We start from the raw sequence: 26,477 nt of genomic DNA, 5'->3' as shown, positions 1-26,477 counted from the left end.
ACATAATCTTTGCATGGGCTTTAATACTGGTGACCATAGCCAGTGCAAGTTCTCCATCTACTGGACGAATGTCAGTGATGTAAACTGCTTCGCCAGTGGCATGCCGAATCCCAGATTCGTGCATGATGGGACGGCCCACGGGATCTTGTGGAGCCTGTCCTGGGTCAACATCCTCGAAAACAGGAACATGGAATCCTCAAGTCAGAAGAGTAATTTTAGGAACCTTTACTCAAAAACACTTTCTGAGGATATTTTGTCATAAAAACCCCCATGTGGAACCATCTAGATTTCATGACAATATTTGTGGGACACATTGTAAAGGACTAATTACATTTTTAGAATTCATGTTGTATTGGCACCAAGGTGGCCCTGGCAGACATCTGAGAAATATACTGTAATAGATAACATTCGTGTCTAGCAAATGGCAATCTCTTCTCGTGGAGTGATTGTACTAAATAAATAGGAGAAAAGAATCACGAAAAATCTAAGTACTTGTACACAGTGGAACCATAGCAGACAAAGGAGAGCTAAAGTCTTCTGGATGTTATAGATAGCCTGTCTGCTTGGTCCATACTGCTTCTGACAGCACCTGGTGCAAGCTACACTTTTTACAGACTTTCAACATCACCACTGCTTCAATCAATCAAATTTCATGCTGTTTACTTCAGAGAAAACATATCTTAAATTAGGAATATATTCATGCATCACTCTAATTCCTTCCTGCCCATCTTCCTAAAGAGACAGGCAAATTAATATTCTAGCCAGTGTTGACTAGACTAAAAAATGGTTTAAACCAGTTTTTTACTATTTAAATTCCCATCATCAATCCCCTCTATTCTTTCAAAGACAGCCTGGAATTGAAAGCATTTCAGACATACTTAATAAAAATACATCTTTGGTACTCTCTGTTGTTGAATTGCTTATAGTTCACATTAACTTGAAACATTATTATTGGGGACGATGAAAATCTTCCAGCATTTATGGTTTGGTTGGGCCTTTACTAAAGAGTTCTCTGAAAAACACATCTTAGTCTCTTAGAGGAGAAAAAACCAAATTCTTGTCTGATGCTCAAAGTTTTTTGGTAGAAAACTGATAAGAAGCAGCAAAAGCTTGATTTTTAAAGTTTTTCAATTTTGCAACAAAAGAAAAAAACAGGTGAAAATTTCTGATGAAATTTGAAATTTTTAAAACTGAAATTTTGCATTGAACAAACATTTCCACATCCCAGCCACCTCTCCTTTTCATACTGTGTCTTTGCAAATAAATCTTTCAGGCTTTAACAATCAGAGAGATGCTGCAGTAGGTTATTCCATTTATTTGCATTGAGGCCCACTGGACAGTTTAATTAAATTCTGCTGAGCTCTTGCATTGCTGAAAGCTGTGTCCCTGTTTCAGCTGTGTCAGGACAACCTAATCTCCACAACACCTTGAGGGCAAGGAGTGCATATGCACCCTGCAAGACCAGGAAATGTATAGCAATACAAAAGACTTCCCACAGCGTCAACTGTTTCAGCAGCTTCATGTTACGATTAGTCGAGGTTTAAGAATGAAAAGTTAGAAGGGCAAAATACTCATTAAAAAGAGGGTTTGTGACAGTCCCAGCTGCAAACACAACCTCACCTGATAGATCTGGACACCGTGGGGAACACCACTTTGTAGCATTCCCAAAGCACTCAGCTTCTCACGTGAAAGCTCAGCATACCTGTGAGGATACTGAAAAGAAGGTGATGTCAGAGCAGTGTTGTCAGACCCTTATTTCTAAAAGAAAAGTTTTCCCCTCATATATTTTGAAGTAAGGCCTAGCACCTTTACCCTTCCCTCTCACATTCCTTAATCTTTAAAAAAGTGATTTTCCTGCAGCCTGTATGCTGATGACAGTATGCAATTCTTGTCCAGTGCTTACCATCTGATGTAAACCATGTAACACTTCCAGGTAAAATCTGAAAAGAAAGCTGACCATCAGAGTTCTTCTATATTCTACTTTTCCACCCACAGCTGATGGAGGGATCAAAATTTCCTCTAGCACCAGTTTGCAAGCTTCATTCAGCATCTGATCATTCCATTGCCTGGTAAAAAAAACAGACTAACATGAACACACACTTCTTTATAAGTAACAGGCAGCTAAAGATACTGTGAAGTATGTGGGAAGTAATAAGTGAATCAGCTTCAGTTATATCACGAAATAATCTATTGTTAGAGAGGACAGGTCAAATACAGACTGTGAGTGGCTCATGATGGGATCTCCACTAGCACAATCAAGCCAACCCCACACTTAAAACTATGACTCCTATATTTTGCTTAAATATATTAAGATATTGCATACCTTCCTATGAGCTTCTCACAGGACTTTCTTGCACTGACTGTGGTTGAGCCAATGCCTCCAAATAAAATACTCAGATCTACAATGGTGTCTGTGCCTGAGTGGAAGTGGACTCGCATTCCAGAGTTCACTATGGCAAAAGCATTTTTCTCTCTTTCAGCCTGTCTGAAGGCCGAAATAAAGTCATCCTAATGGGAAAAAGAAGGAAGGAAGGAAAAATTCAGCGTTAGAAGTTGATTGAGATCTATTTTTCGTTGTATTTTAGGTGTTACTATTGCCCAAAGTTTCAGTAAAACTTTTGATTTTTCTTGAAGTACTAAGTGAATCCTAAACAGCCATACTAAGAGTGGAGATTATTTGAGGTTACCTACATGTAAGAAAATATGCCAAATTTTCAACTTTATAATCAGTTTAATGATTTTTGAGTGCTGGAAAAGCAGTCCTGGTACAAGCCACTTCATATACAGCTGGTATGTTCTTTGAATTTAATTCCAGTTTAGAAAATAGTGGTTTCTTCTCCAGGACATGGAGGTTTCCACTGAGCTAAGGAACCTGATTTTGTGAAGATTTTACACTCAGAGATTTTACATTTTATCAGTAATGGTGTTCACAGAGGGAGACACTAGAAACAGCTGGGCTTTCGATTGTCAGAAATATTTTGTTATGGAGAAAAATTAACATATTTTAAATGAAAACATAATAGCAATATCTTTCATGATCAGGCACAGATAAGACTATTGAAGAAAGTCTGTAGCTCCAGAAAGAAACTTCAGATTTAGATGGCCACAGAACTTTTAAAGCAGGGGTTAGCATGTTAGATCTATGTGTACAAGTATGTGATACTCTCATGACAAATGTAAAACTCAGGATTACATGCTGAACAGTGTGTCTTGTCATAGATGGAAAATTCTCTTGACAGGATTTACACTGCTTTACTGAAGCAAAGTTCACATCCAGCTACCCAAAACCAAAAGCCAGCAGCTGACAGGAACAAGAGGGAGAACTGAAAGCCAGGCTTCCATCTGAACATTCTGTTGATAAGTCTTGCAAAAAACCTATGCATGTGCCTTTTCATTGTGTCAGCAGAGTTAATGGAAACAGCGATTCAGCATGGAAGTGTGCAGCAGAAGCAGCCTCCCCAAAAGAGGTGTTAATGTCCCATTATGAGACTGCTTAATTGTTGGAGAATGGCGGGACATGATCCTGGGTATGCAACTGGGGAAGACTAAAAAGAGCAAGGACACAGTCCCCTGGGAACGCATGGACATAGTCCTGGGAATGCACCTGGGAATGCAGTGTACAAGCAAGGCTCTGGAGATAGTAATTTATATATAGATAGGGAGTAACTCAGCTGGGCAGATGGCAGATGGCAGGGGTAAGTCGTCCTTGAGGGTGAAACAAACAGGTTTGAGAAAAACAGCTAGGAATGCAGCCAAGCCTGAGAAAGTAAGAGATAATACACACAGCTGTGGCTGCAAGCAGGGAGAGTACCTGAATGCTATCTTTAGAGCTTAGCCAATTATAAATGATTGATAGTTGTATGCCTGTCCTGTATGGTATAAAAAAGAGCCTGTCGGACAATAAAGTTGGAGCTTGCTGTATCACCCACATGGAGTCAGCCGCTTGCTTCCCCACGCGGAACTTTCCCTTTCCCAATAAATGGCGCCCGAACAGGGGCCTGAACTTTCCCAACACTTGATCTCATATGCTATGCATGTGACATCTGATAGATAAGTTTTCTGTTCTTCAGTGACCTTTTGAGTTTGCCAGCAGCGCTATTGTCTTTTGTTAATTTTGTTGTCCTCACCTTTGCTGTTATGGGGTGCAACTGTCTCCCTCCGAAAGGCAAGACTCTGAAATACCCTCTGTGATAGCTTTAGCTCTGTGGCAACACTTGTCATTGGACAAAGGAAATTGGGATTTCTTTTTCCTTTTAGTTTGTGGAAGGAGCTAATCTGTTTCTCCTTAATTTTCTCTTCCAGGTTTTTTGTTTCTCAAATTACCACTAAGGCTTGAAGTTTCTGGACAGCAGAAGCACTATTACTGCTGCACAGACCACGCTTTTGCAGGCTTTGAGCTCATGGGAATCCTTTAGTTTTTCACAGGAAACCTGCCATGGCTGGCCAGCTTCTCATGGGCAGATGCACTCGTCCAGCATGAAGTCACATGTTTAGTAGGCTGCATTCCAGTGGGCAGCTACTCTGGGGACTGACCCTCTGATGTAAAGGTTGGTAGAGACTCCTGTGGTCATTCCCTCACTGACCTCGATCACAACATACTAGCTTGTAATTAGGTTTTCCTCTACCCACCCCATACTTTTCCTCACATCCACTAGAGGGATATCTAAGATCACAGTAACAAGGACACTGCGTCCTCTGCCCCTAACCCCCTAATGCCACTCGCCGCCACCTTCGGTCAGAGTAGTTAGGACCTTATTTTTTGAGCAGCTGTAACAACACCTCAGGATTATCAATTGTAAATTGCTGGTGAGGTCAGAAATGAGCTTTATCACTGAAGGCTCTGTGACAATATGGCATTTCTCCTGCAAATATTCAGACAGCCTAAATTCCTGTGTCTGGAAGGGGCAGAAGTGCACATTTAAGAGTGGGAAAAAAACCAGTGAGAGGCCCAGAGAAGTAGATGACAATAGCCAGATAGAAGAAGTGGGAGAGGTGATGGAGGGATGCCAAAACTTTCTTAGCTACTTCCAAAGCAGTAGCACCCTGCATGTTTCAACACCTACTGAAAATAATGGAAATATTCCTAATAACTACACTGGAACCTGAATGAAAATTTTGAAATATTGAGGTCTTACCTTCTTAGAGTATGGGATGAGAACAGAAACGATGACCTCTTTGGTCTTTATGTCTGCATGCTCCTTGCCAGCAAGGAACTCATCATTTAAAGGAATGTGTCTTTTACAATCTGTTGGAGAAAATTGTTATTGAATGTGAAGCAAGAAGAAAACATTTCTGCATTGCAGATTTCAATTTCACTGAATCTGTGCAAAAGAATATATGAAGGCCATTATGGCCTTAGCATGGTCTGCTCCATTCAGAATCTAGCCTTTGACTAGAAAGGCTAATCAATACAATACATATTAAGTGCAGCATATTTCCCTATATGAATGCTATAGTTCTCTATCACACATAAAATACTGAGTATTTTATACTTTCTGGAAAATATCTGTCTTACCAATGCTAATAATATTCAGAAAATCACTTACTTAGGATCCAATATGGCTATTCTGTTTCTATGCAAAAGCTCTCCAGACCACTAAATCATTAAATCACAGCAAGCTTTTAAAAAACTGTCAAGTACTGGGATGAGATGGAGAATCAACCCTGTGCATCTTTAGTTCAAAGAGAGTAGAAATTGTTGGCAAGATTTTCCAAAGTACCCACAGATTCTATGTTGCAAGGATGGCACTTGCTTTGGCTTGATTACTGGTTATCTTATTTAAATGGGATACACATGTATGTACACACACACAAAAGTACCAGTGACTTCAAGAGAAGTTTCTATGTGCATGGCCCTAGAGAATGAACTAAAGGCTTTCTTAATATGAGAGAGGCACAAGCAATGCAAGGAAACAGTGGTGGAGTTATAAGACAAAGCTAACCTGTCTGATAAATGGAGCAATATAACCAAAGGCAGTGTAGAAAGGAGGTCTTTCTACCTGGCAGGCATGCCCACCTCACTTTCATGAGATGACTGGATGCTAGATGCTAAATACAGTGTTTTCTACTGGCAGATACTTTTTGCAAATACAAGGAAAATGTTCTCCATTCTCCTGAATGTACCATTCTAATTCATCTAGGAGATACACAGTAATATTTCATTTGAAAACTGTTACCTGTAGCCATATCCTGTGTTGTAATATTCTGCCCGTCTGGCAAAGATATTTGGCAGGAGGTGCAAAGCTTACCTTTTGATGCCAAGTTGAGGACAGATTTGCCAACTGCTAAGATTGGGTTCAAGTCCCAGGGTGATCCCCTGCTTACAATGTGTCCTCCTAAAGACTTTAACAAACAATGACGTTATTTTCAGACTGGACCTTCTTGCATATAACAGGGATCTGTATCATAACCGCATTTTATTCAACTCAAAGACCTCTTGGAAGAACTTATATTTGCTTTGTTCAATCTTAACTCAGGTTCTATCCTTGTACTTTTTATTGTGATTTAATTTATTGTTCCCTTCAAAACTCTGTTCTCATGTCATCTCTGTTGACAGATACTAGGTTTACTTTTCAGCCCTCCCAAAGACATAGCCATTTTCTTGGTTAAAAGAAGAAATACATGGCATTGCAGTAAGAGAATTTTAAAGGAAAATCGAGAACAAGATCAGAGATACCTAGTACATGATGGGTAAACAGCTATGTGTTGATAGTCAAGTTAAAGTATGACTGACTGGCTGCAATGTACAGTACCTAACCAGAGAACCTCACTTGCTTCTCAGCCTCTTCCAGTGCTCTGCTCAGCCAGTGAGCAGGAATAGCAGGAGTTTCTCTGGTTATAGTTCTCTCAATATTTGCCTGTGCTAACTAGAACAGAACTCCTAGTTATTTCACATAACATTTGTGATGGTAGTAATGATTTAGCATGTTCCCAGCCTCAACCAGCCTTTTCCATGTATTTGTAAGTGACATTCACAGATATGTTTGTAGCAATGTCTTATTTACTGCTGCTGCTGAATACATACTGCCATGCTCCTGATCTGTTCTCCAGCTAGAGTTCTCAGCTGCTGCAAGAGAGCTTGGTATGTTTTTGTTTTCTCCTCTGGAAGTTTTGGGACTGCCTCCATTAGGATGTCTCTGAGCTGGGCCAAACAGCAGGCAGCTCCTATTAGTAGCCCTGAAATCAAATGCGTTTAAACAGTGAAATCATAGTGCCACAATATAAATGCAATATATAGCTGATATGGCCTCTAAGATTTGCTTTTGTACACAGCTCTTGTCAGCAGGATAACAAAGAGAAATGATAGTAAGATGTATTTTATATTACTGTGTAGTGGTTTTGTGTGGCCAGGTTTTGGCAGTGGGGGGCTACAGGGAAGGTTTCTGTGAGAAGCTGCTAGAAGCTTCTCCATGCCTGGCAGAGCCAATGCCAGTAACTCCAGGACAGACTCACCACTGACAGGTTTTGGCAGTGGGGGGCTACAGGGAAGGTTTCTGTGAGAAGCTGCTAGAAGCTTCTCCATGCCTGGCAGAGCCAATGCCAGTAACTCCAGGACAGACTCACCACTGAGGCAAGGCCGAGCCAATCAGTGGTGGTAGGAATGCCTCTGTGATAATATATTTTAGAAAGAAAAAAAGTTATTGCACAGGAGTAATTGCAGCCAGGGAAAAGAGAAGAGAGAATATGTGAGAGGAATAACTATGCAGACACCAAGGTCAGTGGAGAAGGAGGGGGAAGAGGTACTCCAGGTGTCAGAGCTGAAGTTCTCCTGCAGCCCATGGTGAAGACCATGGTGAAGAAGCTGCCCCCCTGCAGCCCATGGAGGTTAACAGGGTGCAGAGATCCACCTGCAGCCCACGGAGGAGATCCATGCTGGAGCAGTGGGATTCCTGAAGGAGGCTGTGACCCCATGGGAAGTCCTTGCTGGAGCAGGTTCCTGGCAGGGACCTGTGGACCACTGGAGAGAGAAGATCTATGCCAGAGCAGAATTTCTTGTAGGACTTGTGATCCTGTGGTGGATCTGCACTGAAGCAGGCTGTCCCTGAGAGATGGGCCTGCGCCATGTGGAGAGTGGCCCATGCTGGAGCAGTTCATGGAGAACTGTAGCCTATGGGACGGACTCATGCTGGAAAAGTTCATGGAGAGCTGTCACCCATGAGAGGGACCTCATGCTGGAGCAGTGGCAGAAAGAACGTGTGATGAACTGACCGCAACCCCCACTTCCTGTCTCCCTACATTGGGGTGGTGGTGGGAAGGTAGAGTTGGGAAGGAGGAAGGGGTGGGGGAACATGTTTTTAATGTCTATTTCTCATTATCCTGCTCTGATCATGTTAGTAATAAAATAACTTAATTTTCCCAATTAGAGTCTGTTTTGCCCATGATGGTATTTGGTGAGTGATCTCTCCCTGTCCTTAACTCATGAACCTTTTGTTATGTTTCCTTTCCCCTGTCTGTTTGCAGAGGGGAGAACAACTTTGGTGCATGCCTGGCATCCAGCCATGGTCAACCTGTTATGTACATGCTTTTTCATCAATAGTTCTCAGTATAAAGACATACCTCAAAAATATACATTGCATATTTGCACACAGCAACACCCCCCCCTTTTTTGTGCTGCATAATCCCAAAGATACGAATAGCAGTTGACTCATTAGGATGAAGGATCACCAAATTATTAGAATCTCCCAAGACTGAGCTGCAAACACTCAATTACACTGCAGTAGTATCAGAGAAGTCACTACCATGGACTTCAATGAACACTAAAGTAAGCTCGTAGAGAAGTCTTCAAGTGCTGTTCAGCATTTTTTCTGAACAAATGGCCCATGTTCTAAAGCTCTCTTTTATTGTCAGATCTACTTAAATGCAGAGTAGCCCTGAAATTAGCAAAATATTTTGAAAATATAATTCAATAGCTGCTGTAAATCATGGAGATAGCAGAACATCAGGAGAGAAAGAGGCAACTGTAACAAAATGTTAAATTCCCATGGGGAACATGTTGCATTTCATTATTTTGCTACAGGTGTAGTGCCTTTACTCATAAAGGTGATGTGCTGAGAATCCAGCCCAGCTACTCCAAAGAAAATTTTATAATATTTCAGACTGGAAATATATGTTTGAATATTTTGTGTTGAAAATCTAGCCCTCGCCTAAACAATATTCTGTGGACTTTGTTAGATCAATGGTTGTCATAGAAAGTCTCATGACTGCTGAAAACAAAAAAAAAAATTGCTGACTTAGGGCCTTCCCATATGCTTGCTGTCTGCAGAGATTTGAGATTTGAACAAATATATTTTCACAGAACAGTTTCATAAATTGTCTGTCACAATCAATCCATCATCTCCAGACTGTAGGTGAGCTGACATATTGATTAATATGCTCAGTGAAATGACTGCTACGGAGACAAAAAAAATCAAGTGCCCACAGCAATGAAAGTCAATGGTTCTTACTGCTTCAGGTGTCAGAATACAAAACCCAAGTTAATTTAGTTACCACTGTTTGTACCACAGTAGAGTAACTTGGAAACTTACCATCTTTTGTGCTACTCACAACATGCATTTCTGAAATCCTAACAGGATGGAGAATGATTTGATGACAGGCACCACAGTGATTTTCTTTGAGTCCTGAAAGAAAAGGACGATAGTATGATGAGAAATCTGTTTAGAGAATTAACCTCCTTGACCAGAAGCTGAAAAGTTCAAAACCACCTTAACTAAGTAGTTTCAAATTCTTAGGGGGTTTATTATGTAGCATCTTGAATATCACATTTGACCACTTTTACCAGACCCATCTGAAGTTCAAAGTCTAATATTCTCTTTTTGGCTCTTGTTCTTTGCTCCTCTGGACTGGTTTCTGTTTTTTTCCCATATCACATTCAGATTTTACCTCACACCTCAGAGCTATACACAATTCCATATTTTTTCGTCATGTTTCTAGCTACTAACTCCACCTTTCTATATGGGCTACCTAATTTTTTTGCTTCCCTTGTTCTTTTCTTGTGCAACATCTTAAAAACAACCTATTCCCAAACTAGTTTATACACATAGTAGCTAAATTATCTCATGAGCTCTCTCTCTCTGTTCTGTATCTCAGATTTTCTATGGTATTCGTCTTTGCTGTTCAGTAGACGTTTTAGACCCTGATCAGATGACAAGAGAGAGCTTTCCCTTGATGGAACAGGACCTGAAGGTTTTATACTTATTTGCCATTTTGTTACTTTGCCAAGTACTGCATCATTGGGGTGTGTTACTAAACAAGTGCCATGCCCTTTGATAGCGAATGTACAGATTTGGAGAAGACCTGAAGGGTTTTGATCCAGGCCTTTATTGTCTCAACAGTGAAGGAAATATTCTTACCAAGTTCTTCCTGACTGATACTCCTTCAACAAAAAGTATGTTGATAATTTATAAAAATAAAACCCTGCCATCCATAATATGCAGAGTCTAGCAAGTGCTTGGATATCATGCCCGTTTGTGGGCATTTATTTCATGATACTCAAGCTAACAGGGATGTGAAATGTTTGCCTCCCATCAACATGAGTGAGTTATTCCTTGTCCATACAAATTGTGTCTTTGACTCTGAGGTTACTGGGAAAGTTAGGCAGCACAAATCCTGGGCTCAGGTGATGCTGGTGCTAGTCCTAATCGAGTTACTCATTTGCTGCAAAAAAAATAACAGGAAATTACATTGACCTAAGTACTGAAACACAATCATTGGGGTGACAAAAAGCATTTAGGGTCCCTGAAGACGAAATGCAAGATTATGTGCCTACTGCACAATTCAACTCTTGTTTCAGAAGATCTTTTGTCCTTCCATACCCACACTGGTGTTTCCCAAGACCACGGGTGCCTTTGGATACTTGGCTTTCAGCTCCAGAAGCTCCTTCAGGCTATGGGGAGAAATCCATGTTGTTCTCTTGCCACGGAAAATCAGAGTTGTTCTTTTCTGCTCTTGAGCCATTCTCTGTGTTGAAAATGACAAAGATTTGGTAATTTTGACTAATGCAATATAAACCACCAAATTGCTCGGTAGGACACTGTGTCATGATGGACAGTGAGACATTAATGAGGCTTTTCATCTGAAATTCCTGTGGTGCTGAACAGTGCTGAGCTTTATCATAACTATATTATTTCTCAGGAAACTGAGATGAGAATGAACTAAATTACTTGTTAAGAGACTCTCTAAATGAGTGGTAGAAGTTAGTCTTATGTTTTCCTTTCTCCTGCTGTGATGATTCTGAAGGAGCCCCTTTGTATATGATGTCAACAAAAAACAACGTGACGGGACTTTGTGGAAAATCTCACTGCATATGTGACAGAAGTGTATTCTCTTAGTCAGGGAGAATCACTACATTCTCATCTGCTGAGAGTCATGTATCTACTATACTAGGCTCAGACTAGTTTCTACAATATGTAAAATATTTTTAAAAATTAAAGTATCTACTTTCCCAATTGTCCACAAGGACGAGCCTTTTCAGAAATATTGCCTCCTGGGGATGGTTGATCAGTACTTACATTTTTGTTTAATCAAAGTGTTTTTCTGGCACCTCCTGTCTTATAAGACTAAATATATCTGTTTTTTCCCCCTAAGAAAATCATGTATGTTCTTTTCATGTTTGAAAAGTGCCATGTGGAATCACGGTTTCAAAATATGCAAAAGCAATCCCTGAGAAACACCTGTATTTGCAGGTAATGCAATGAATAGACTAGCAGACAAGCCAGAGAACTGTTGCAACTATGGACTGCCCTTCTAGATAAAAACATGCCTGAAATGCCAAAAAAGTGCTGTGGAACCAATCGTCTTGCTGCTGTGGGTGCCTTGTGTAGCGTGGAGAAGCAGTTCACTCCTTCTGGCACCTCAATCTGAATATGCAGAGCATATGATGGCACCTCCTTTCTGGCTGACCAGCTTTTTGAGCCAGCAGCAGTTTAGCCAAGAACTTTAAACCAACTATGAAAATTGCAAAAAATTAATTTAATAATTATAAATATTAATTTAATGCCTTCTTAAAGCATTCTCAAAGGCAGGTGAAGCAGCAGAAAGGCAAATTTACTTTCTATTTCATGCTTTCATAGAGGAGTTTATGCCTTACTATGCATGTTCTGCACTAAGAGGCAATCATTAAGTAAGAAAGTTATACTCTATGACAAATGTTTACAAAGCCAACTGCCTTACAAGAAATAGCATTCTGTAGTACAGTGGCAAGTCCAAGAACTGTGTTATGCATTTCCAGAACTTAAATGAACTTTTGTGCCTCTGAGGTGGTTGTGTAACAGCAGCAAAAAGTGCCCACGAATATTTGCAAAAGGAGTGCAAACAAGGAATTTTGCAAGAAGCTGTTGAAACATGAGTGAGGATTAAAAAAACAACCCGGATCTGCCTGCTTGGATTCTACTCTGTCTAGATATTATGGGCACTTTCCTCCTCCTCCTTTCAAGTTTCCATCTCTTTCTGTGAGTTTCCAATAACTGCTACAATAAACCCTCTTTTTTTCCTCTTCAAGTCTTTTGCCTTTCTATGGAGCTGCGTGTAAGTCAAGTCTTAGCTTGCTAGGGTCTGTGTATCAGCTGGAAGGAAATAATCACTTGAATCCAGCAGAGAATACAAGACAGAAAAGATGGAGAAGGTCATTTCATAGAATCATAGAATCAATCAGGTTGGAAAAGACCTCAAAGATCAAGTCCAACATTACCGTCGTTACTAGTTCATGGCACTAAGTGCCACATCCAGTCTCATCTCAAAAACCTCCAGGGATGGTGAATCCACCACTGCTCCGGGCAGCACATTCCAATGCCTGATCACTCTCTCTGTAAAAAATCTCTTCCTAATATCTAACCTAACCTCCCCTGGCAGAGCTTGAGTCTGTCCCCTCTTTTCCTCCTGCTGGTTGCCTGGGAAAAGAGACCAACCCCCACCTGACTACAACCTCCTTTCAGGGAGTTGTAGAGTGTGATAAGGTCTCCCCTGAGCCTCCTCTTCTCCAGGCTAAACAACCCCAGCTCCCTCAGCCTCTCCTCATAGACTTGTGCTTGAGTCCCTTCACCAGCCTCGTTGCTCTTCTCTGGACCTGCTCCAGCACCTCAATATCCTTCCTGAACTGAGGGGCCCAGAACTGCAGAAGTGTGGCCTCACCAGCGCCGAGTACAGGGGCAGAATCACCTCCCTGGTCCTGCTGATCACACTGTTCCTGATCCAGGCCACCTTGGCCTTCTTGGCCACTTGAGCACAGTGCTGGCTCATGTTCAGTTCCCTGTCTATCTAAACTCCCAGGTCCCTTTCTGCCTGGCTGCTCTCCAGCCACCCTGTCCCCAGCCTGTAGTGCTGAAGAAAATACCACAAAAACCCCTCAACTGGTTCAAAATGAAATGGTCCTGAGTAAAGAGTGCTTTTCAAAAAAGTTGGTTCTGGAGAGACAAACAATTTCTTTTTTGAAAATATGCACTATTTGCTATAATGACAACACATAATTATCCACAGTGAAATGTCTAATTATGTTTGACAAAACCAAATATTTTCTGTTTATCTGAGGATAGATCTTTTGGTTTCAAAAAAACATCACGTTTTCAACATCTGGAGGCACTCAGTCATGCTTGTGTGAGAACAAAAGTCAGTAAGGCCTACCATCAGTTCAGGAGGAAATATAAATTCCTGTGTTTGATCCGTGGGCAGAAATTGTTCTGGACTGCAAAGACCTGAAAGGATCTGCAAATAAATTGGGGGTGGGGGGAGGGGAGGAGAAAGCACATATTCAGATTAAGCTGCAAGTCTTTGTCAACAGATGAGTTTCTTTCCTAGGGTGACATTTCCTTATGACACTTTATAGGTTGAGTTGTATTCAAAAATTCAAGATGCCCAAATCGATTTTTAATGTTTAGTTTTCTTATACGTATTCACAGACTACTTGAAAGACAGGAAACTATCATACTAATCACTCTCAAGCCTTTGCTTGAAACACATCCATCCTCAAGAAAGATCTTCTGGTGTTTTCTGAAACTGATCATAGCAAATGTGTTGCAGCCATGTTGGGTACAGTGTCTGCTGTGGGAAAATGCAGTATAGTATAGCATGGTGTACTGGTTGGTATAGTTGTGTTCTGTTCATAAACTGTGCCTGATAAGAAGCTTTCTAACAGAGCTTGACAGAACAACAAACAATGGCCATCTGATCAGAAAGAATTCTTTTCTACTTTAAAGAGAGCCTCTCCAGCATTGCATAAGCACTGCAAGAACTGAATGCTGACTGCATACCATAAAAATTAGATTCTTCTTCTTGTCATCTACAGATGTCTTTTTTTCTGCTGGGGCCTCTTGTGCAGCTATCCATCTTCTGAGTTTTCAGAAGCTTACACGAAAGGAGACTGAATACGCTGTGTCAGCAGGACTGGTTAGCTTTTTCTGCCTCACTAATTTATATTTAGATTCAAAAATCTTGTCAAACCAGACAGCAACAGGTGTCAAGAATATTGAATAGGAAAAAAGATTGACATATCGTAGTCTAATGCCTCTTATCCTTTTCCCAACCAGTCATTATCTCTGGGCACTCTGAACAGATTGTGGCCTTGGTAACTACAAAATCTGGCTCTTGATGATTTAATCTACCGATTGACTCCATTGATGAAATAGCAAAAAAATTCTATCTGCCACGATCTTCACAATAAATAGGCACCAGCTATTTCTCTTGGGTGAAAGCAACTACAAGGAATGCAAAACAGTGAAAGTCAAATGGGCACCCAAAGGAAGTGCTGTTATGTAACTGGCAACTGCTGCATTGCCAGACTTATGCTTTAAACAATGTTGGCAGCAGCTCAACAACAATTTTCAGTTCTAAAAGGGGGAGAGGCAATACACAGGTGCACAAATGTACACACATTCAGTCACACTCCTTGGACCATTAGATTTTTTCACTGTCAAAATAAGTTTTCCTCTAATCACCCATGACATTTTACTTTAGAGCTTCCTCAAAGATTTTCAGTCAGAGCAAATTTATCTAAGGAGTTAAAATTCTCATCCTGAAGCAAGATGAAGTCATATTAGCATACTATGGCCCCTTCTTGCAGGTGGATGAAGACAACAAGTTCTGACATGCACACAGGGAATGCAGGATCTTTATGAAGGAGTATCTTTCTCATGTGTACTGGAGTTCCCATGTGTATTTTTATACATAGTAATTATGGAACCTTTGCTGGGACAAATATAAATGAGGTGACTTGTGATTACACAATATGTATAATATATGCATATGTAAAGTGAGAATAAAACCATGTGTATTTTGAAGCAGTATCTATTTATCAATTGCTATAGATTGCAGAAGAATGAGACACTTCCTCCCTAAAGATCTTGGAGCCACTAAGACACAGTAATGCTTATGAGAGGCTTTACAAGTACAAACTGAGATTGCACAGCAATAGCTTTGTTTCATCTTCAGGAAGTCAGAGTTAGTGTACCAAGCACAGAAGAACAAGCCATGCTGATGGCTGCAGAACTTCTGTTAAGGGAGCTCAACATCACATCAAGACCAGTTTTTTTTAAGAAAGGTGTCTCTGATCAACAGTTTTCTTCTTTGCAGAACAAAGCAGACATAAATGCATAACATTGAGATCCACACTCTTGCTGGAAAATGCCACTAAATAGGTCAAACCTGTCTTCATTCTAACTACACAGCAATGCAGATATGCTTGGGCTACCTTTCTGCAGCAATGAGAGCACAGAGCATGGAATTCAGTCTGGACTAAATGTCCAAAGATAGAAAAGCAGATGCTGCCTCTTTCTACAAATCTGACAATGCAAACAGGACCTAATGAAAAAAAAATCTAATGTAACTTACCTGACCTCCTGTAGGAGATGTACTCACATATTCTTCTTGATCCATGCAACATTGTCCAGTTCCTCTGAGCTGGCAACATGTTGGCTCCTAAAGAAATCATATTGTACTCTATAAAAGCAATGAGGTAGCTTTGTGATATATTTGTAAATTAATGTTTTGATACTTCCTGTTCCAAAATAAATTTATTTGGTCACTTGAAGTTGCAGGACCCCTAGGAGTTCCCTTTGGGTACCCAGGTATCCATGAAGTAAATGGAGAAAAATCAAAATTACTTCAGTGGTGTCTAGATCAAGGCACTGGAACTGATGCAAAGGACTCTTAACCACATTGCAAAAGTGCACGTAAACCTAAAGTCAGTGGCAGCTGTAAGCGTCCAGCACATTTAAAATCTAAAAGAGCCAGATTTTCCAGAGGCTCAACCCAAAAACCAAATTCTAAATGATGCAAGATTCCAGGCAGGTATTTCAAAGAGGCTCAGCCTTTTCAGATACCACAAACTGCCCCAAAATAAGAAACACATTTGAAAATATTGACTTACCCTAGTAAAAGATGCATAGCTGTCTATAATTGGCCTGTAACCTGTGCAACGACACAAATTACCTGAAATAAACCATATGATAATCAGTCATAAGAAACCAGAACAAAGTGTGGGAGCACCAGCATAATTGTGAATGGTCTGGCATCAAACCTGCAGATCTGCAAACTGAAATGTATGACTCTACACTCAAATGAACAAAATAATATCTGTAAAAATAATAACCATTACTTTAATAGTGATTACGTTATATTATTAAAAATTATTATTTTAAAGATTAACAACAACAACAAGAATAACTTTTTATGAATGCATGCAAAAAATTACAAAAATTTGAAATGATGGAAAGCGTCCAAAAGTAAATACTGTGATTACTACGACCACTACAGTGTTGGGTTTTATAGTCAAATCCAAAATCTACTGCCATCCATCATTATCATGGTTTTCATACACAATTAATAGTTGTAGTAAAACCTCTACTGGAATTTCTGGCATTTCCTTCAAGAAGTCAAAATCTTCTGGTGGGAGAGGTCAATTACATTGGGAGCTATAGGAGTACTAGCAAACTTGGGTCTGGAAAGTTACTCGAAGTTGTTCCGCCTATTGTATAAAAAATAAATCTTGCTTGAAGAGTAGTCAATATTTCAGTGGCCTAAAATGTCATGCAATCTTTTCCCCCTGTAACTGTCAAAATCAGCATTAGGGGCTTTGTGTTATTGGCTGGTGAGTACATACACTGCAGACAAAATAGAACCTACTTTTTACCATATTCATTGTAACGCTGTACTCATATTGCACTACATGAGGCTGCTGTGGCAGGAGGACTGTAAAAACAGGCTGCTCTAAATACAGGGATTTTCATAATTATTTACCCAGTGCTAAATGCCACTGTGCATCCCATCTGAAGTCTTCAGTGTGAACTACCTTTGCACGATTTTGAGATGTCCTTAAACCACTACAGCTATGTCAAAGTGCTACTCTGGAACATCATCTACCGCTTTGAGTCAAACCATACTTATCACCTTTGCAAATGAACATTTATTCTTTTATTATGCTTTTTACAATTTACTGTTTGAAACTTACCATCCAGAGCAGAAACAATCTGCTCCATGGAAGGTTCTGCATGGTTTCTCAGTAAAGCATACATGGACATCACCATTCCAGGGGTGCAGAAGCCACACTGGGAGCCATTGCATTTAGCCAGCCTTTCCTAGAACCAAACAGAACAGGCCCTGAATCCAAGGATATGGCTTCACTGACTTTCTGAATAGCCATCTTCAGGTATGTCATCTACCAGTTGTATGACAGTAGCAGCATTTTGACTATCCTAAATGCTCAGAGAAATTATCTAGTTAAAGGATAACACTTGCTCCAGTTTAGACCCTCATGATCCTAGTTCCTTGATATGAGAATAGAATAAGGCCCAAGACTTTCACTTTAAATATCAGTCATACATTAGATGTTTCTAGCCATGATGGACAGAACACAGAACATCTTCAGCCAGAGCTTCAGCACAGACCAGTCCCAGAATCAAGACCCTTTGAAGTAATAATTGAGAAAAAAAGAGGATATTTAGAAAATATTCTCAAATCTATGTGGTCAGATTGTGCTTTCCAGGGACAAGCCAGAGTGGACAAAGTAAAGAGCTGACCTAATCCAAGGGAAATCTGGCACACAGGGAGAGTAAGTCTAATACCTGTCAGTCTGGTTGCCAGCTGGAGTCATTCATCCCATACTACAACATATGCAGCGTGTTGTTCTCTCTGAGAAGGCCAGATGCCATACTGGTGAATAAATGAAACTGACTGATGCTCTTTGTCCTTCCCCAACCCCTTCTGAAAGCTACCGTTGGACAGCCCTGTGTTGTGGACATTGTGATGTGCTCTCTGCATGGTAGTACATGAGAAGGAGCTCCTTCCATCCTCCATACAGGGCCAATCACAACCCAGCAATTGCTGTATTAATTCCCCCAAACACCTATTCATCCAAAAAGATTAGGCAACATTCAGTTTCTAGAATCCTTTCTGAGAATCTACGGTGCATAGACTCACAGCACCTTCTCACAGATCCCAGTGTCATTATGGACATAGGACAATTTCATTATCTTGCAGCCTTACACAGTCCAGTTTATTCTCACCTGAATTGGATGAATCCTGTTTTTTACACTTCCAACGCCTTCCACAGTAGTGACAGCAGCACCATGCACTGAGCATATGGGGAGAAGGCAGGAGTTGGCAGGATGATGGCTTTGAGGCGTGAAGGAGAACTGTTGTGTTAAATAGCTTTGTCATATGGGTCCATAGAGCAAGAAACAAAAGATACACACTTCAGCTAGTCTAGAAATGCTCTGATTGAGCAGAAGGATATGGGGAGAAGGATATGCAAACATACAAAATCCTGCACTTTGACCTGAGAGCATGCATCCTGCTCCTACAGCTGGGACTTAGGCCTTAAGTGATAAGCTTTTCTACTTAAACAAGCGGAAGGTTTAGTTAAAAGAAGAAAACCCACCCTACATACTGTGTTACAAGCCCAAGTCTAGGGTCAGATGTGATGAAGTCAGGCACAGCATTTCTAATGGAATTATATTTCAAGAGCCAGGGAGAAAAAGAAAGCAGAACTCCTAACTTTACTGTGAGCAAAAGTCTATCAATGATTACATGAATCATCTAGTGAAGATTTATTAACAGCAGCATATCCTTGAATAAGCACAAAGGGCTCAGGAAAGATAGGTGACAAAAGGGCTGCTGAAATCCCAAATCATAAAGAATACAGTCTTAAAACATAATTTCCCCCTAACACTGCAGGGTTTGGTGTTCGGTTTTTGTATTGTTTGCTTTTGGTTGTTTTCAAATACTGGAGAGGATCTAAATCTCTGTTACTCTGTAAATGTGAGGTCAGCCCTGTAATTTCCCAGTGAATTTCAGTTTTCTCAAAATATAAAATTATTATTTTCAGATATCAGCATGAGGATACTGTATCTTCTTGGCAACAGGATCATATGTGGATATCATCACAGTGCAAGCACCACAGCCTCCTACTCCACAGCCATATTTTGTACCTAAAAGACGGACTGCGAAGGAGACTGTTAAAGAAAATAAAATTACCAGATACAAGAGTTATTTTTTCTTGATATTCTTCTGAGTCTCCCTTGTTTTATCTGCATGTGCAGAATTGGAGAGATCTTCTGACCAGATAGCTCCACTGTTAAATTGAATGGGTTGAGCAAATACAGCAATAGGCCTTACTCACAGTAGTTTCCTAATCATTGCACATAATTAACTGTATCTTGCCTTTGCAAAACAGTATTGGCAAATCTCAGTAAGTTTCCAGTGCTGCCGCCAGAACATTCAAGGAGAATAGTAATTTAAAATGGAGCACAACACCCAGGTGCCCACACCCAAATCCTGTATGTAAGGACTCCCTCCATTAAGTGGCTCAGTACAAAGCCTCCAGACTCAAAACACAATCTCCTTCTGGTGTCACAATGCCCTCCAGGCCAGTGGAATCTATCATTTCCTTTCATCACTTTGTTTCACTTGTTTAACTTTATAAATTTCATGGCAGCTTCTTAGCTGGGATGACTGCCACTGAAGTCAGCTGAGTCCTAACAGCGGTTAGCACCCTGAAGAGTCTTAAATGACGAAACAATAATAATAAGATGATAAAATAAGCTTAAGCAAAACTCCTCAAAGGACTGGGACCTAAATAAATTAGTTACTACAGAAGTACTCTGTGTTGATTTTTTTATATACTGTTTTCATCATAAATGCACTAAAAGGTTTTTTCATGCTTTGGAAAGTGTAAAGAAGATTCGGGAAGTATTTCAAAGACGTGCTCAAAATTTACAATGCTATACCCATATGACTAGTACACGTAATGCACATGAAGCACTGGATTGCTTTGCTGAGAATAAATGCAAGGCAAATTTTGTTATGTCTACCTATAGTTCTGTTTACACTGTTTCCCAAAGAAAAGTAAAACAAATCATCTTAATCATCAGTTGCAGTAATTTACAGACTTCTAGAACTCAAAGTTCAAAAAAAGGATATGCTTCTTTCTTAGATAATACAGCAGCAATTCTTCAGGATCCGCCTGCCTGTCAATTACCTGTGTTATGAAATTAAAGAGAAAAAAGATAGATTAGAGAGGAATTTAATATCATCATCTCACAAGGATTAACTATGATTTTGAAATGCACTGATTGTGGATTACTGTGGGACATTGGTTCAGTGACAGGATCCTGCCACAGATCACAGTTTGCAGATGAATAAATGAATGAGTCAGGCAGTATCAGTCAAATACATCTTTTTAAAGTAATAGAAATAATAGTTTACTCAGGGAATGGAAAAGGAAAAGAGGCTAAGTAGGCACTGGATAGACAAGAGTAGAAAGAAAAGTGTCTTTGGCCTAGATCCTTTGTTGATTCCTAACAGCATGAATCATAAATCCCTTCATTGTAAAGTCATGGACTTGTGCATGTGAAAATTCTGTGTATTTTTACCTCCTTGTAGTTGATATTAACACTTTCATTTGCAGAGACCTATCAGCATAAAAGCAGAGAAAAATCTTAGTATAAGAAGAGCAAGGAGGATACATAATGAAGTATATTTTCAATCTAATGAAGTTTAATGTTTATGAGTGGAATTATGCAGGTCTTGCTTTAACCTTGTCTCAAGAATGTTGCTGTACCATCAGCAACTTCAGCTTGTTGGAGACAAGAAAATACAAACAACTTTGAAAAGAATATTTAGGACTCATTGATGCAGAATGAACAGAGACTGAACATCAGCCTTCTCTCAACAGTTCTGCTCTATCAGCAGCATGCTCCAATTTACCAGGTGTAAGGCAACATGAACTACTTCAGGAATTTATTTGGAACTGCAGAGTGAAATAAGGTTTCAGAGTATGCCTTTAAGCACAGCTGACATGTACTGACAGATAAAACATAACAGACAGAAAAAAAATTGAATTATTTTCCTTAATTCACCTAGTCAAATAAAAACCAGTACTGTCTCTCCAGAGTATAAAAATGTCGACCATCAATTGAAAAATATCTCTAGAAAAATACATGGCAAAGCTGGTTGGCTGGTTTGTTTTTCAACAAATAAGTAAGTTTCCTTCATTTCGGCTTGTAATATACTTTCTGTGGTATTTTTGTTAATAGGACTTCTCATTCACTTGACTTGCAAAGTAAGAAAAGGTGAAAAAATGCTTTTGCAAATGAAATGAGAGCTTTTGACATCAAGAACAGAAAAAAATTAGCTACTTCTTTTCTTCTGGTGAATTACTGAAACTATATTAGTAAGCAGCATATTCTTTTAGTAGCGACATATTTACTCCAACTATGTCAACTTTAGCAGTACATTAATATAAGATTTTCATAAACAGATAACTAATTTCAATTCTAAAAATTCTGTGCCATGTTATGCAAAGACTGTAGTAGGAAGCAGGGTACTATTAGGAAGATCAAAGACAAGAGATGATTATCCATGAATAAACTGTTGCTCCTAGCCCAACTAGCCCTCCTAACCAGAACCTAGTATTTGTGTTAGCTTTCTTGAATATGATCAGCAAATATTAAAGCCATGCTGTTCAAAAGAGAAAAAGCATTAAAAAACTTACCTTCCTGCCATTCACAAAAAAGACAAGCTCATTTGATTGTTGAAGACAAGCCATGCTGTTGCATCAAAGTCTGAAAAATAAAGCTTTATGCATCAAGAGAAATTCATGAAATGCTACATGTACCTAAAGGCTGGCCGAGTTTGCTTAGTCCTGCAGAATTTAATTTCATGCTCAGTCTGCAAATAAGGAGATGGGGAGGGGCCAGTGTAATGCATGCTGTTTCTCAGCAATAAAGTAATGATCAGATGCTAACACACCATCTCCTACTCCCCACCCCAACTCTTCTCTGGTGACTTGAAATAATCTGGAAAAAAATCTGAGCCTCTCTAGTTCTAACCCTGTAACCTAAGAGATAACTGTGAGGGGGAACATCTTGGTTTGAGCTACAACTGTTACCCAGTAACTAATGAATTTAGAATACAAAGGCATACTTGAAGCTAGAACCAAGGACATGCCACATTACCCACTTCTACAGGTGGCAAATATGGAGCCATGGTTCTCATTTTAGCCTGACCTGAACTATCTATAATCTTTTTTCTGCAGAGTGGCCAAATTTTAAGAAAATCAACATATTACTACTGTACACACATTTTAAATTTCCTCGAGGTTATTTCTGTGTCATGCAAGCTCTATGCCTTGACTGCTGTGGATGCCATTATCAGATGACCATACTCTAGATATGCTATGTTCTTAAAGAGTGAAATCCCAAATCCTGATTTGTGATTCTAGATCCTTATCCATTTCTCTGTATGCAAACAAGATAATTAATCTATAAATGCCTTATTACAGCTGGCCCTAAATTTCTTTAAAGGGGAATTATGTATATGTCTTTCAGAAGCCTCCATTTGTGTATGTACCTGCCTTTTGTTTTATTTACTGGTTTTCTATTTTACAGCAAACATGTCTGTGTCTCATTCAGAGTCAGTATAGACCCCTAGGTCAAAGTACTCTGTCCCTGATCTTTTAACACTCCCTGTTAGAGGGCAAGAAACTGATTCCCAGCAGAGATATGCTGCTGCTTTTGTAGTTTAACCCCTAACGTATTCCTGAGAGCTACCACAATGCGAGCACTGAAGATGTCAGTCACTAGCTCCCTGTAGGCAAAAGCCCTAATGTGTCCTGCCAACTGCAGCATCACTAGTATTCCACATGTGTTGTAGGTACAACAAAGGCCTAAGAACAAAAAGAACCAGAGCAAACACTAGATTTTGGCAGTCCAGTATCTAATTTTCAAACTACCAGCCCTTCAAACCAGAAACTAGTATTTATGTTAGGTGTTTAAGCTTGCACTATACAGAATAGAACTACAGCGTGTGGATAGTTACAGAAACACTTTTTTCATGAAGAAAATTTGCAGAAAGAGCTCTTCTCAACCATCTGCAGTTTGGGTACTTCTGTCCAGTGCACATTAATGTGCCAATAGCCATCCAACATGTCAGTGCCTTTGGAGCCCTAATATTTCTGCTTACCTACCTCCTTGCATAGTCTAAGAAAATTTCTATCATAACATTGCATGTAGCCAAGTGCCATCTGTCAGAATGGTTAATTGCTAATATTTCTAGCTTCTGTGTGGTTTTTTAAACACCTAAAAGCCAGCAGACAGCTTAATATGTTTCAGTCCCCCAAAAACCAAGAACCTGTATTTGCTACATGTATAGAAATGTACTGAGACAACTCGACAACAGCACCACTTGTAAAAGGACAGGGGGGAATCTTTGTTAATAATGACAGTGAAATACTGACAGGAGAATACAGAAAACTAATGAAACATGATGCAAACATGGAGTGTAAACATCTCAGCACTGCAGGTGGGGATATGCCACTGCCTGCATGGGTTGGGAAATGATTTTTACAAGACCTGTGCTGATGCAGGGGTACATAGGAAAACAGCACGTTCCCCTCACTTCAGCAGATGTACATGCTCCCTGCTTCAGCGTATCCCAGAATTTATGCATATTTTTTGGCTGTTATCAACATGTGGAGTTGTGAGCTGTCATTGAAAAATTCATGCAGTGAAACTAAGATGTTTCAAATCAGAAACACTAAATGTGGCAGCAGCATTCCCATTTAATTTGATTTATTGACCTTAAAACAATAGAAAAAAGTCAAAGCAAGTGAAGTAAAAAACAATAAGGCTTCAGCTGCCTAAACCACACTTTCAGTGCCACTTCTCTAGTTGATATGTCGTATCTTCCAGTGCTGTGCTCTCCAATGTCTCTGCTGTCTTACGACATAAAATGGTCTAAAAACCTATGTTTAAGCAGTTGCCTTTCACCTACTCATAGTGGTTTCAGTGAGACTAATTGAAACGATAAAGATTTCATATCTTAATAGCCAATGCAAAAGCTGTTTAAGCTGCTAACCTGATTTCCATCACAGATACACTATCAATACATAAAAGGGATGGAAGGCAAAAATATAAAATGTGGAAAACTGAGAGGCAGTGAAATAATAACATGTCAAACAAATTAAAGGCATTTACTTCCATTACAAATGTGTTGGGAGTGACTCTTACAGGACAGCAGTCTTCATGGCTCTGGAGCAATGTGACCAATGAGGAAGAGCAATCACCATGCTCAGCAAGGAAGAACTGATGCAGAGGTTCAATGAAACCACATTGAATTCATAAACTACTGATGTTCCCAGTTCTGCTTTCTTATCAAAGAACCCACTGCAATTTTTCAGGTGCAATTTTATGTAACTTCTGCAGAATCACTAAGAAAGGGTTTTCTCTATGCAAGGATATAGTCCAGACCAGGAAGAGCAATCACCATGCTCAGCAAGGAAGAACTGATGCAGAGGTTCAATGAAACCACATTGAATTCATAAACTACTGATGTTCCCAGTTCTGCTTTCTTATCAAAGAACCCACTGCAATTTTTCAGGTGCAATTTTATGTAACTTCTGCAGAATCACTAAGAAAGGGTTTTCTCTATGCAAGGATATAGTCCAGACCAAAGTCCCAAATGAAAATACCATGGAGATTTGTGTGTGTGTGTGTGTGTGTGTGTGTGTGTGTGTGCGCGTTCAGAACTGAAATCCTGTCTTTGCACTTGAAGAGCAGGAAAGGTTGAAGTTGTCATTAAGTTCAATATTGTGGATTCTGATGCTGAAAATTGTGACTGGAGCTTTCATAAATAAAGTTATTTTGTGGTCTCAATTTACAAATATATACATACTTCAAATTTATTAACATCAGAATTTTTGTTACCATTTAATACAATGCTGCTTTATACTTTTCTGTTTTCTTCAGCTGCTACTGCTTGGGTGTGGTCTAATCCCATCACACCCTAGTGTCACCAGATGATTGATATTTGCAGATCATCTTTTGATTTTGTTATGCTTTTTCTATCTTCCTTATATCAGGAGTGGCTTAGTGGGAGAAAGCTCTTAATGGTGCAATATAATCATGAACATAGGATTAAGCACTGCTTAAGTTCACCCATTCTCCTATTCAAAGCACACTGAATTCCATGTCAGTTTTCCCATTATGTTCAGAGGTTTTTGGCTTGCTCCATGAGAAAAAGAAAGCTTCTCATGGAAATTATAACTAACTGGTTCTTCCAATTTTTGGAATAAAATTAATCTCCTACATATGTTAGTCAGCCATGGCAATTTGCCTGGGACAGCAAAAAGATGTCTGTGCCAAAAGAATCTAAGGCAACTTTACTACAAATCCAAGCATCACTTCTGATCAAAAAGAGACTGAATCCAACAAACAAGGTTCTGATTCTTTGACAAAGATCTCTGCATTTACTCTCTACAGCAAGACTCAAATCTAAATTAGAAAATTAACTGAAGTCCTTATGAAATTATTTGGCATATGAAGCTGTTAAGTATAATAAGTGGCAGTAAGTTATCTAGCATACCTTTTTACTTCACCCTAACTTTCCTCTCCTGCAGCATTTGAGCTGTACTGTTCAGCAGATCTTTCTTGAATATATATGCATAAGAGTATTTCTACCAACTAAAAGCAGTCATTTAAGAGAGATACGGTAACGAATATACTGGAGGAAGAATGAAGATATGGATAGAAGATATAAAGTACAAATTTTTGGTAGCATATTCTATTCTGAAAAGAAGAAAATGAGAAAATTTATTTATCTCTGTGTTGATTAGTGTATCTTGGGGCATTAAATCAGTTTTCCATTCCGGTCTTGTGCACTATGGTTTGTCATTCACACAGATGTACCCCAAGGAGTAGAGGAAGCAGCTTCATTGTTTGCCATCTAAGAGACAAGCACGAAATGACAAAAGTGACTTGTCAATATTATCTGACTCACAAACTCCCAATATTGCCCTTAACATGTGCCTCCAAGTCACTCAGCAGGGTATTATATAGGAGACACCTACAGAGGATGACTAGAAGGAAGGTCAGTGACAGCTGGAGCCAAGGATAACAAAGGGATGAAGTATGGTCCCTGCACGGGTGGACCTCACCTCCTACAAGCTCCTGCAATGAGAATCAGCCCACAAACCTGAGTTTGGGTCAGAGGTTGAG

The 26,477-nt window shown here is 39.6% G+C and overlaps 1 protein-coding gene across 1 annotated transcript in view; it reads right to left on the bottom strand.

Moving 5' to 3' along the window:
* AOX1 (aldehyde oxidase 1) overlaps positions 1–22,030 on the bottom strand; it is a gene marked incomplete at its 3' end in the record, with an annotated part of 30,831 nt that extends 8,801 nt beyond the window's left edge. Inside the window, exons 1-18 of the mRNA XM_009081917.1 lie at positions 21,977–22,030; positions 20,404–20,461; positions 19,328–19,424; positions 18,489–18,597; positions 17,435–17,561; positions 16,355–16,416; positions 15,844–15,903; positions 13,926–13,955; positions 13,615–13,695; positions 10,812–10,956; positions 9,525–9,617; positions 7,025–7,176; positions 6,249–6,342; positions 5,136–5,245; positions 2,324–2,508; positions 1,904–2,066; positions 1,621–1,713; positions 3–172 (exon numbers count right to left, since the gene is read on the bottom strand). Of these exons, the coding sequence (XP_009080165.1) occupies positions 3–172; positions 1,621–1,713; positions 1,904–2,066; positions 2,324–2,508; positions 5,136–5,245; positions 6,249–6,342; positions 7,025–7,176; positions 9,525–9,617; positions 10,812–10,956; positions 13,615–13,695; positions 13,926–13,955; positions 15,844–15,903; positions 16,355–16,416; positions 17,435–17,561; positions 18,489–18,597; positions 19,328–19,424; positions 20,404–20,461; positions 21,977–22,030 (1,883 nt within the window). The remainder of the gene's footprint in view (positions 1–2; positions 173–1,620; positions 1,714–1,903; positions 2,067–2,323; positions 2,509–5,135; positions 5,246–6,248; positions 6,343–7,024; positions 7,177–9,524; positions 9,618–10,811; positions 10,957–13,614; positions 13,696–13,925; positions 13,956–15,843; positions 15,904–16,354; positions 16,417–17,434; positions 17,562–18,488; positions 18,598–19,327; positions 19,425–20,403; positions 20,462–21,976) is intronic.
* Positions 22,031–26,477: the final 4,447 nt, after the last annotated feature.

The sequence above is a fragment of the Acanthisitta chloris genome, unplaced genomic scaffold (genome assembly GCF_000695815.1).
Source record: "Acanthisitta chloris isolate BGI_N310 unplaced genomic scaffold, ASM69581v1 scaffold1099, whole genome shotgun sequence".
Classification (NCBI taxonomy): Eukaryota; Metazoa; Chordata; class Aves; order Passeriformes; family Acanthisittidae; genus Acanthisitta; species Acanthisitta chloris.
The sequence above is the reverse complement of the archived record's forward strand: the minus strand, read 5'-3'. Positions and strand labels throughout refer to the sequence as shown.